Source organism: Ursus arctos, unplaced genomic scaffold, assembly GCF_023065955.2.
Source record: "Ursus arctos isolate Adak ecotype North America unplaced genomic scaffold, UrsArc2.0 scaffold_22, whole genome shotgun sequence".
Lineage (NCBI taxonomy): Eukaryota > Metazoa > Chordata > Mammalia > Carnivora > Ursidae > Ursus > Ursus arctos.
In genome coordinates, this window is record NW_026622897.1 from 8,601,161 (window position 1) to 8,613,679 (window position 12,519).

Sequence of the window (12,519 nt, forward strand, 5' to 3'; positions counted from 1 at the left end):
GGAATATTGTACTGACAGCCAAATTCATGCTAGGAGTGACAAAAGCTATGGAAAGCTTCCTGCTCATAACTAGCCTTCTATCAATACTTTTTTGGGGGACTTCTAGATTTGGAGAGAAGATGGCTTTTACCCCTCGGAACCGGTGTTTGTTCCAGCACCAGGAACCAGTGAAGAAGATGGTGGGGTTATTCTCTCTGTGGTGATCACCCCCGACCAGGTAGATGTATCTCCTCATCACTAGTCAAAAAGAGAAGTAGCAGTGAGCCTTTTGGGGGTTCTATTCAGTGATGCTGTCAATAGTTTTTGATTCCGAAACAGCACTTTCTCCCTTTTATTCCTCTCCTCATATGTACATACCCTTTTATCGTAATCCATGCCTTATTATTTTAACGGTCTATTTATAGAATCAGCCTCATAATTTACATTTGCATAGGAATTCATGTACAAACGACTTTCACACATGTCACCTTATTTACTAATCAGAACAGCTTTGTTGGATACCATTTTATGCACTGGAATTTTTACGGAAGTTGAGAGAGCTTGTGTCAGATCTCATAGCAGTAAAGCCCGTGTTTAAATCTCAGTCTTCTGACGTCTAATCTAACGTTCATGCCACCATCTCTGCTGCATTTTCATCCGAGTGTCCCAAAAGTCTAATGTGGTGAGGCCCTAGTATCTCAATCATGTTGATATCTTAACTTCTTGTCTAAGGCAGTCTTGTGGCAAAAAGGTTGAGTACCAGCTTTGACCAGTTATTAGCGGCTGCCTGGTGTAGGATTCTGAGGCTTTTTTTTTTTTTTTAAGATTTTTTAAATTTATTTATTCAACAGAGATAGAGACAGCCAGCGAGAGAGGGAACACAAGCAGGGGGAGTGGGAGAGGAAGAAGCAGGCTCATAGCGGAGGAGCCCGATGTGGGGCTTGATTCCATAACACCAGGATCACACCCTGAGCCGAAGGCAGACGCCTAACCGCTGTGCCACCCAGGCTCCCCTCTGAGGCTTTTTAAGGGTTTGGTGAGAAAAGTGCTGCGATCGATTACTAATATCTGCTGTAGGCTTAGGAGGACTTTGTCCTCATACCATGTACTTGCCACTCCTGTAATTACACCAGGGCAAATATCAATCTGCCTTGTAATGCTACCCTTTGTACAGCTCCAAAGTAACACAAAATAAAAGCATTTCTAATTTGGAAGAAAAAAATTTCTATGTCTCTTAGGAGACTGAAAAGGGGCAGGTAACAAGATCTCTAAACTCCAAGAGAGTCTCTGAAAGTAATTGATATAAACAACTTAATTTCTTCACTCTAGGTATGAACTTCTTCAGCCATAATGTCCTTCTCAGGCTCATTTAGCCATTCAGCAAACATTTAGTGAACGGATGGATAGTCAAGGCACTGTGCTAGGTGCTGAGGATAGATAGGAAGATGCATAAGACATGATCAAAAGAATTTTCGGTATTGTCTTTCTGTTCCAGAATGAAAAAAATTTTCTCCTAGTCTTGGATGCCAAGAACTTTGAAGAACTGGGCCGAGCAGAAGTGCCTGTGCAAATGCCTTATGGGTTCCATGGTACCTTTGTAACCATCTGATGGAGCAACTCGAAATGCCTGGAAACTAGCTTTAAAATGAACGTGCTCTTTACAAAAGGGAGAACAAAAAGAGCACCTTCCCTCCCAAACCGTAGACACCTGGTTTTAAAATTTCTATTATAAATGGAATTCTTGGAGATAATAATGGTTTTATAATTTCTTAGAGCTTTTTCTTAAAAACATAAAGCAACTGTTGATACAACCTTTTGAAGAGAGTTTTAAATTTGTATTTACTAGATAGATCTCTATCTAGATAATAAAAACACATGAAAGAAAAAGAGCTGCATCATTACCACCCAGATAGGGTGGGTGACAAATGTCCTCACACTTGAGAGAAAAAATACAAATAATCATAGATAGTAAAACATGAATATAGCTCTAAAAAGCACCTCGTTTTTTCTGTCACGGCCTGCCTGTTAGCACGGGTTCCAGGACTCGCAGAAGACAGGAAGCCAACTACGTCATGCTTAGAGGCTTTCTTCCAAACAGTTTCTCCACAGTTCACAGACACCACAGCGGTTGAACCACCGACTGCCATCTTCTGCCTCACCCCCAACTCAGCCTTGGGAAGGTGTTGTTTTGAGGGACATCACTAAAATCAGGCATTTCTTCTAATCTCCAGGTGTATAGTTCTCCAGAAATTGATGAGAAGCCAGTGGTTCTTCATTCAATTGAGCAACAGGTGGCACTAGAGGCCATATAATCTCCACATTTCTAACCACCCTCCCACACCCCCAGTTTTACCAACAGCCCAAATCTGTCTGCCGTCTGTCACTTAAACCATACTCTTGCCAACACCTTCACGATCTTTTGTTCCCTTTTCCTTCATTTATACTTCCTCCCTCCACTTGACTCAGCCTGGGGCCAGTTAAACTGTCGTTGCTCCTTCTGCATGTTGAATGTTGCTGGGGAAGCCTCCTAGATGTGTAGTTTGGGGCAACTGTGAACTCACGGTCAGGCTCATGCATGACCCTGGACCAGCATAGCCAGTTGCTTCCCAGTTATCCTCAGGAGTTATTACAGACATCATAAACCCTGTCCTTTTCAGTGAAGTGTTCCCACAGGTACAAAAATGCCACAGGTAATGGTTTACATCGTGGCAATAAAGTGAAAGTTCTAAGTTTTGTGTCTGGCTTGATGAAACACAGAACAAAAGCAGCAGGTACCAGAATGACGAGAAGATGCTTAAGTACAGCTAATACAGCAGATGTGGGAGCTTCGAGGCTGAAGTCATTGTAAGAGAAGGTATATATATGTCACAGAGGTCCTCAAAAGGCATCGTACTACCCCCCCCAAGGCATGGAAGATTGTTTTAGATCTTATCTGAATCTAAAGGGTGGAGGAGATTCTAGCTGACTTCTGTGAAGTATGCAGAGCTGATAATGTCTTTCCTCTATAAATTCCGTCCTAATCACAGGGAGTGAAGTTCAAACATATAAAGGTTAGCGGTACAATCATAAGATTTTCACCCAAGGATGCCCAAATTCTGCTGTGGCTCTTCTATCTGTGAGGTTCTTGAAGGAGAAGACAAAAAAGGATCAATGACATTTTGTAATATGCCTATGCCTGGTAATCCAGTGCAGAGAGTTCTGGTAAAATTGAGTGAGCATATGACCAAGTTTCAAAACCTAGGTAGGGCATCTTCCTCTCCCTAAGCCCAACTCATCACTCAGCAGCATCCAGAGACTCAAGGAAAGGGAGTATGTGGTACATAAGGAAGGGGGAAAGGGACTAGGGCTTCCCCCTTGTGACCTTCTCTTAACTAATTACATCTGCAAAGACCCTATTCCAAGTAAAGTCATATTTTGAGGTACTGGGGGCTCAACACATGAATTTTGGGGGGACATGGTTGAATCCATAACAGAATCACTGAGGGTAAATTTGGTGAGTACCCTTAATAAAAACATTTAAGAAAGAGCTCTGCAAATGTAATGCCATATTGTACTAAAGCAACTATAGCAATTTCTCAGAAATTCCTTCGGTTTGTATTTTGATTCTTAAGACTTCATTTGGAATGAGTCAAGTGTTTTCTCCCCGATGTGGTCAATGCCCAGGAAATACTGTTTTATTGTAAGTGATCTTGGGTGAGTAATTCACTTATCTGTGCCCATGTTTTCCTATCTGTGAGAGGACTGAACTAGATAGTGTCTATCTCAGATGTCTCCGTAGTTTATCCTTCTTTGACGTTCTTTACAACCCAACGGGGGAGAGAATAAAAACATTTGAAAATGTGTTAAGAATGTTTGCTACATGACCATAATTTCATGCAGAACAGAGTATGTAGCCAGAGACAGGAGACATATGAGAGAAATCACCATTTGGGGCCCCTATGCCTGCCACACTCATGATTTAATCTATCCTTCCCAGTGCCTGGAACACTGCCAGTCTCATGGCTAGCTCTTCAGTAAGTAGATAGGTAATGAATGAAGAAAAGAGGTGACATAATACTGGGAACTGCAAGTAGTGTGGATACTCCTTATAAGTAGGCCTGAGGAAACAAGATCCGCTCACTCCGCAGGTGTCAACATAGGACAGAGAAACGCTAATGTGTGTGTGTTCACGACTGCCTGTGTTCACACTGATAAATGACTTCATGTGTGTGTATAATAAGGAAAGCTTGAGAATTTCCCTTAGTAAGAAGAATCTTTACACAGTCCAAAGGTAGTATGATTTCCGAAAGTCAAGTGCTCCCACACGTGCCCTGAAATTCCCGCTCCCTTTATGCTATAGGTAGGTTGGCCCTGGGACTCATCTCGGAGTAACCAGCCAGTGGAGGTTATTTTAACTAGGGCTTTCTGTAAAGGAGTGGCAGGAGCATGTCAAGAGGTCCCTCCAGTACCCAAAGTGTGCCCAGGCTGACCCTAACGGCTCTACTTGGCCTAAGGCTGAACAGTCAGTATGATGAAAGGCACTAAGATCCTACCTATCTTTTCCGACCGACCTCCGGGACTTTTGCTTAGCTTATTCCAACTCCGGCTATCCAAGAGACTCACAGTACAGGACGCTTTACTGCCTCCGGACCAGCAGAGGGAGCCAGTCACAGTGCAGAGCGGAGAGCGCGTCCCAGGGCGTCCGCCGCACTGCGCAGCCGCGGGAAGTGCTGCGGTTCCGCACCACCGCTAGGCGAGGGCGGAGGCAAGGCGATGAGCGTGGCGGGCGCCGGCGAGGGCTGTTGCCCGCGGGCGCGAGTGTCCCGCCTCGTCTCCTTCAGCGCGACCCACCGACTGCACAGGTGGGGGGCGCCCACAGTGCCCACGGTGGGGGGCGGGGTCCGCGTGTGGGAGCGCAGGTGTGAGAACAGACGCGCGCCCCCGGCTGCCCTGGCGCCACGGTGAAGGTGACAGCTGGAGTCGACCAGCGAAGGCCCTGGGGCGCGGTGGTAAACCGAGCCAACCGCGGAGGCACGGCCCTGTGTGCAGAACCCGAAGGCCCCCGCCCCTCCCCTTCCGCCCGGTGCCCTGGAGCAGCTTCGGGTCGCTCACGTTAGCTAGTGGAGCGGGAAGGGGTGCAGTGGCGCCCAGAGCAGTTCGCCTGGCCCGGGTGACCCAGTTCCAGACATGTGGTGAACACTGGGCAAATGCGAGCTGCTGTGAGGTGCCAGGAGCGCTAGCCGCCGTCTCCAGCACCACTACAGCAACCCAGGTTTATGCCCTTTTTACCACAGGTGTCATGAAGCCAGGCGTTCCCTTTCCAAGGCAGCCCTGAGAACAAGGAGCACAGTCTGGATTTGCACCCGTAGCATTCAGACTGCTTGACTGCACTGAAGAGTTGATGTTGAGGAGAGTTTGCCTCTTGTTAGCAAGCTCCGCTCTCAACATACGTTTCCCTGTCTGTAGAATGAGGATAATAATTTCTAACAAGCGTCATCCATTTCATTCACTGGGCAGATATTTGTGAGGAGCGTGTCAGGTCTTGTGCTAGGTGACAGGGATGCAGGAGGGATCAATGCGCACCTGTCCCCGCCTTCTGTGCGGAGTGCTCAATCTGGCCAATTTTGTGGAGGGTGCAGTGAGATAATTTTGTGCCAAAGCTTTGTGAACCGTAGTATTCTAAATGTAAGTGGATGCGCAGGAGAAAGTGGTGGAAAAGAAAGAGAAACTCAAAAAGGAAGGGGTGGTGTAATAGGACGTTCACACATAGAAGGCCTCATTGAAGATGCATAGTTGGTTGGACAGGTACAGACATAAAAATTCATTAAGAAAGTTATTTTCTGCACAGAACTACAGCTGAGTATTGTACTTTTAAATTTTACCTAATTTGAATACTGCTGTATGGATTGGTGAAGTCGTCAGTGGGCAGTAGTTCAGGCATAACAATGCAAGATTGTTAAAGAGGAGAGGTAGTAGGTCATGTAATTATTTTTCAGGAGAAATGAGATTTTAAGCCACTTGAAGAGAAGCATCTTCTTTTATCATTGTATGTCCTTGGTTCATTCAGTCCATGCCTACTATGTAATGGGTACCCAGTAAATGTTTGTTGAGTTCAAAAAAAGAAGGGCCTTGAGCAGATCATTTGGAATCTTGCTGCAGAGCCGGAGCAAGGGTGTGGACTTTGTTTACTCTCATTTATACATTACAGTAGCCTAATTAGGGGCCATACACTGGTTCCTGACAGAAAGTGGAATAATGAAATCAAGTTGATTTATGACTCTATTTGGTGAGCTAAGGTAATAATAAATTGTGAAGCTTTTCAAAGGCTAGAACAAATAATAAATGTAGGGGGCAGAGAAGGCGTCTGAACTTGTGTCATATTAATTTTTCTTTTCTTTTCTTTTTTTTTTTTTTTTGTCAGCAAATCTCTGAGTAATGAAGAAAACTTGAAACTGTTTGGGAAATGCAACAATCCAAATGGCCATGGGCACAATTATAAAGGTGAGAGAAAAACTGATGAAATTTTAGCCCTTTCAATAAGGATGAAAAGGTGATCAGCAAATATTAGTCTTAACGAGTAAGAAACTTTATGGACAAAGCATATTGAACCTTGAATGAGAAGTTACATGGAAGTTCAGAATGAAAAAAAAAAATCCGTTGCCTTGGTTGGATGTGTCTTAAATTTTACCTTGCAAGTATCTGTTCTGTTAGAGATAATGAATGGTTTAAACAATTTTTTCCCCTTAGCGTTAATGTGCATAATGAGATTCTTTTGGCACCGGCTTCCTTCTAATTAGGTATTGCTGAGGCTAATGTTAAAATTAGATTGTATTAAAAACATTAGATTGTATTCTTTGAATAAATAATGACTGACAAAAGGGAGATAGTGGCTAGGAATATGCTGTGTGGCAGGAAAATAGGTTGAGTCTAAAACTGCCTACAGTGTTCCAAGAGAATAATTTATGTGAGTGCAGGAGACTTGATTCTTTGAGATAAATATGGTATCTCAAAAAACAGCCGTAGAGTATCAACAGTGTGTAGTTTGGTAGAGTAAAAAGATTCAAAAGGTGTCAGAAGATTAGAATTTCTAGTTTAGTTACTGCCTTACTTGATCTATGATATTTGTCATTTTTAGTTTGCTTACTTATCACATAATACCTATTGGTATTTGTATGGAGCTAAAAAAAAATATATATATATATATAAGTCACTAATTTGTAAAACACCCTGATCATCATTTTTCAAATGCCTCGTACAAGCACTTCGTTAACTTACAAAGGATTACCATGAACTGTATATGTTCGTGTGAGTGAAGGGATCAGAGTTTTAGGCCCAGTAGTGGTTTTGCTTGCTGAGAAAGGTGCTGCCCAGCGTTGAGCCAGCTTGGTGTGTAGCTGGATGTCTTCCTGTACATTTTCTCCTCTTGCAGGCAGTGATTGAGCAGCGTCTCAATCCTACCTAGTGAATCAACATCATAAGCTGAATACACACCCTTTCTGGCTTCGATTGGGCTCCTCTGCTTAGCCAAAGCTCCTGCTGAGCTTCTCTGTCTTGGCTGAGTCTTGCTTTGGTTGATAAAAAGATCTTAACTGAAAGAACAGATGTTTGAAGGAAAATATAAATAGAGCTTTGCAGGGCAGAGATCTAATACTTAATTTATGTTGTTAACTTGTGCTTGGGTGTTATCTGTTGAAAGTCATGTGGTTTTTTGGTATTCTGTTTTCTTTCCCATAGTTGTGGTGACGGTTCATGGAGAGGTACGTGCTGAAAATATCTGTGTGATTTGTGCAGATTGCTGGGCCCTCTCAGCCAACATGATGGATTCTGTGTTGAAAAATTCTGTTCAAATCAAAATTACTTCATTGTTGTCCTTTGTGTATGGTGAGCTGCTGCCATTACAGGCCTTTCCTCTCCCAAAGGGTTATCTTTAATCTGCTCTATGTGGACAGGTAGAAGAGCAGTACCATGAAAGGGGTTCCTGGAGCACCTGGTTTTTTCATACTGAGATCGATGAGTGTCCTGGGGATGAAGGCAGATGTGGGCACAATTTCTGCGCATTGTACAGCCTTTAATAATTTAATAGAGGTTTAAATATGAAGGGTGTATTATAGTAACATTCACCTTTGTTTATTCTTTAGATTGATCCTGTTACAGGAATGGTTATGAATTTGACCGACCTCAAAGAGTATATGGAGGTAATGTCATGTTGGGTGCTTATTAAGTACTGTCCTCTAAGAATATTTGATGGCCCCTTTATTACTTCCCCAGTCAAGTATCTCCAGATGTTCCATGACCTTGGGAGTGGAATTGGGAGTGGGAGGAGGGAAGTAGTTGGAGGAACTATTCTCATGTTTTTCTAGAGGTGTTTGGGTGATTTAAAGGAAATAAGTCACAGTTGTATTGCAATAATGAGAATAACAGTAATAGGCTTATCTTGTATTTCTTGCTGGTGAATCCTGATTTCCTCCATTTAACAGATTCTGCCTTTCTTTCGAGACACAGCTTTCTCCTTGAAGCTTTCTTTTCCTTCTCTGGATTTTCCTTATGCCTTCAATCATAGATTTTAACACTACCCTGCGTTATTCACTCTAGTTTTATCAGAAACTCACTGAGGCACTTTGCCATAGGGATAACACAGAAGAAGGAGTTCAATCAGGGACTGGCTGACTGTATCATTATAGAAATCCTGCATTGTCAGAGACCCTAGAGATTATCTAAACCAACTTCTTCATTCCATAGATTAAGATTGAGAGAGGCCGAACAGTTCACTGACTTGCCTTAGGTTGTACGGTTAGTCTTTTACAAAGTTGGGAGTCGACTTCCTTCTATCCAGCTTTATTCTTATTATTCCATCATTTTACCTGTTTGTTCAGTTCTTCACTTAAACTCTGCTCCTTACTCTTTTTTTTTTAAGATTTTATTTATCCTATTTAACAGAGAGCACACAAGCAGGGGGAGCAGCAGAGGCAGAGGGAGAAGCAGACTCCCCTGCTGAGCAGGGAGCCCGATGTGGGGCTTGATCTCAGAACCCTAGGATCATGACCTGAGCTGATGGCAGATGCTTAACCGACTGAGCCACCCAGGTGCCCCCTCTGCTGCTTACTCTTGTTGTAGAATCTGACATTTGTCTCATAAAAATGCTATTAATGATCATTACTGCTTCCATGGTACTTATCATCCATACATTCGGCAGGTTCGCCCCGCTCTGCATCAGCCTTTGAGCTAAGTACCAGGAGTACACAGATGAGTGTGACGTAGCCCTTACCCACAGAATGCTCATGTTACTTTTTTAGGAGGCAAACAATAACAGGTGCTCAGTAAATTTCAGTTGAATAAATGAATAAGAGGGGCGCCTGGGTTGCTCAGTCGGTTGGGGAACCGGCTCTTGTTTTCAGCTCAGGTCATGGTCTCGGGGTCCTGGGATGGGCCCCAGATCGGACTGTGCTCTCAGTGGGGAGTCTGCTTCAGGATTCTCTCTTCCTCTGCCTCTCCTCCTGCTCGCATGTGCACGCGCTCTCTCTCATAAGTAAATAAATCTTAAAAAAAAAAAAAAAAGAATAATCAGTGAATGAACAGACAGCAGTGTGTTTCAAGTACTTTAGGAAAGCTATAAAGGCAGAATTTGTGCATTTATTGGGGACATAAAATATGTATACACACAGTCTGTATAAGACAGCAGTCTAGGAAATATGAGGCGTCCCATGCATGCATATGACCGTGTGCTAGAGCAGAGGTTCTCTGTAGAGAACTCTTCCCCGCTTTTTGTGCCTGAGGGACACCATGCAGTCCCATCAGTAACAGTGGCTCATCGCGGCTTGTAGAGTAAAGTCAGAAGGGGCCTGTGGAAGAAGCTTCAAAAGAAAAGTTGGGACCTGAACTGGAATTGAAGAGAAAACAGGTATTTTCTTGATATCCATGTTGGAACTGCCCTTCATTTGGTCTGTTTTAAAGGCTATTTGGTTTGAGGCTTCATTCTTTTTATATGGTTCTGGTTTTGTTCAAAAAATGATTTCTATTATTATTAATGTGCCCTTCTGAGAACCATACCATTGGGAAATTAAATTGTTTCCCAAATGCTTAGATTTTGTACAATAGCTAAAAGTAAAAAGTGAGAAAGAATAAGGCAATTACTGTTCTTGCCACTGACAAGGGAAAACATTATGTTAATATATACACGTAGTAGGAAGGAAGGGTCTTCACATATTTATGTTTTTTCTCCTAAGAGTCCAAGATCATTCTTAAATTACTCCTCATAGCAGAAATTTAGAACTACTACATAGTTTCACTCTTAGTCTGCTTTGTAAAATGTAGTACTCACTGGATCCTTGTCCTAATGACATTGTGGCATTGGGCTGAAGCGAAGAATGTATGGAGAGGTATTTTTGGTAAATAATATTTTGGTAAGTTTTTGGACAGAATTCAAGAAGTGTTAAACTCAGTTCTGAACTGCAGTGGCTGGTTATAAGAAAGCTCCGGTGAATTCTCCTGTACTTTTTGGTTTCTTACCCCCTTGCATTTAGTAATGAGGAGAACCAGTCATTATGGAGATCTTGGCCTTGCTTTATTTTTCAACTTTAAGCATTGCTTTCTGAGACATGGATGGAGTACTTACAGGTACTGAGTTAGTAGCTGTCTGATAAGGTAAGGTTTAGAGGCAAAGATAGAACACTTTGGACTTTGAATCCTAAAGAGAACGAGTGGTGTTTTTCCTTTGTTTTATCTATAGGAAGCAATTATGAAGCCCCTTGATCATAAGAATCTGGATCTGGATGTGCCATACTTTGCAGATGTTGTAAGGTGAGTGTGACCATCTTACCTTATGTAGATAGTAAACAAGAATTGCTGTCAACATTTTATCTGACCGATGCATGATTTCTGAAGTTTTAAACATTATCTTTTAAATCTAGAATTTCTGTTCTTTATAAATATCCAAAATGGAATTTTGTTTATTTGCCTTTGATCTTCTTTCCTTTTTTTCCTACAGCACGACAGAAAATGTGGCTGTATATATCTGGGAAAACCTCCAGAAATTTCTTCCTCTGGGAGTTCTTTATAAAGTAAAAGTATATGAAACTGACAATAATATTGTTGTCTATAAAGGAGAATAGCTTTTAGGGGTTAATACTGTAGAAATACTAATTTCTTCTCATATTTAAAAAAGGTCCTTATCCCCTTGGACTATTAAGAAGTCATCACATACCTGTTATGCCTCCACATTATGTTCCGGAGTGCCCGACGGATTGAAATTGTTGTGTGTAAGACCTGTTGTGAATTCAAATCTATCTTAAAACCAGATTTGTAAAACATCCTCAGTATCATTTAGAGAGTCTTTTATTTATAGATTACAAATCACTTCATTTTCAGTAAAATGTTATGGTGTGGAATTTAAAAGCAAAATAAATCAATTTTTGTTTTTCCGTTATCTCATTTTTAGTATTCATTTTTTTCTTGGTATAATATGAATGGCAAAAATGTTTATAAGACTTATAGTAGGTAAAGCTTAAAAAAAAAATACAGGTGACCACAGAGTCCAGAAACCAACAACATACACTTCTTCCTTGATTACTTCTCGGGTATGTAGGGGCGCAACTTTATTCAGTGAAAGTGAGACACCCAAGTTGTAGGTAGACGTACAAGGAGTGAAGAGAACACCGCTTTAGTGCAGTTGTTCAGTGCAGTTTTGCATGTCTTGTTGAGCTATGAGTTGCTAGTGAGGAACAGCACGTTCCTGGAACGTTTGTTGGGGTATCATTAAACTATTTATTATGTGTATTTGTCCATGTTTCTGGACCTTATGGCCACCTGAACAATTTTAATTCAGAAAACTGAAGAATAATCACATATATTAAATTCTCTTAAATTAACATGAAAAGGAATATATTATACTGCAACATGTCTCTTACATACAGTTTTTCCTAATCAATTCCATTTTGTTCTGATCATTAAACTTATACCTGCTTAAGTTGAACTGTATTCTTGGCATCTGGTATCTTTTCTTCATGACTAAATCTGCAAGAATGTATTTGCTTGCTTTGCACAAAGAACTGTTCTCTCTTGTGTCTCATTTGTATCCTAAACTTCTTAAACTCGGGGTTTTATTTTTCTTTCCACATAGCAGCTACTACGCAATGGATTCTCAGAGTGTCGCTGCCTGAAAATAGTAAAAAGACTATGCAGTGATTACTGTACTGGAAAAATTCTCAAAGGAGTATGCTTTTATTTTGTAGAGTTAGTAACTACAGGAATTTTATGATAAATTTTGATAATAATGCAGTGCCCACTTAATTAAATTTGAATGTGTTCTTGTTATCAAACACTATTTTTATAATGTATGCATGTATATACTGTATTGATTACTTGAAAGACAGGATTTCTAATTCCCACAGATACCATGCAAGGTGGGTATTATTCCCATTTTACAGATGAGAAAATTAAAATTCAGTGAGTTGAAGCCGCTTGCCTAAGATCACTCAGCAGATAAATAGTAAACTGAGTGTTTGACCCTCAGGGTCTGTCTGACTCCTAAACACAGACTCTAGAAAAAGGGTAATGAGATTATGT

The 12,519-nt window shown here is 41.5% G+C and overlaps 2 protein-coding genes across 4 annotated transcripts in view; both read left to right on the top strand.

Annotated features, from left to right (window-relative positions):
- LOC113260049 (carotenoid-cleaving dioxygenase, mitochondrial) overlaps nt 1–1,866 on the top strand; it is a 112,764-nt gene extending 110,898 nt beyond the window's left edge. For all 3 annotated transcript variants that reach the window (XM_026505746.4, XM_048217220.2, XM_026505747.4), the window contains 2 exons: nt 107–217; nt 1,475–1,866. In XM_026505746.4, the coding sequence (XP_026361531.2) occupies nt 107–217; nt 1,475–1,588 (225 nt within the window). In that variant the 3' untranslated portion in view covers nt 1,589–1,866. The remainder of the gene's footprint in view (nt 1–106; nt 218–1,474) is intronic.
- Nucleotides 1,867–4,672: 2,806 nt separating this feature from the next.
- Nucleotides 4,673–11,375, top strand: PTS (6-pyruvoyltetrahydropterin synthase). The gene is made up of 6 exons (XM_026505761.4): nt 4,673–4,820; nt 6,380–6,459; nt 7,693–7,715; nt 8,097–8,153; nt 10,685–10,755; nt 10,943–11,375. Exons 1-6 carry the CDS (start codon nt 4,732–4,734, stop codon nt 11,064–11,066), a joined length of 444 nt encoding a protein of 147 aa, XP_026361546.3. The 5' UTR covers nt 4,673–4,731; the 3' UTR covers nt 11,067–11,375.
- Nucleotides 11,376–12,519: the final 1,144 nt, after the last annotated feature.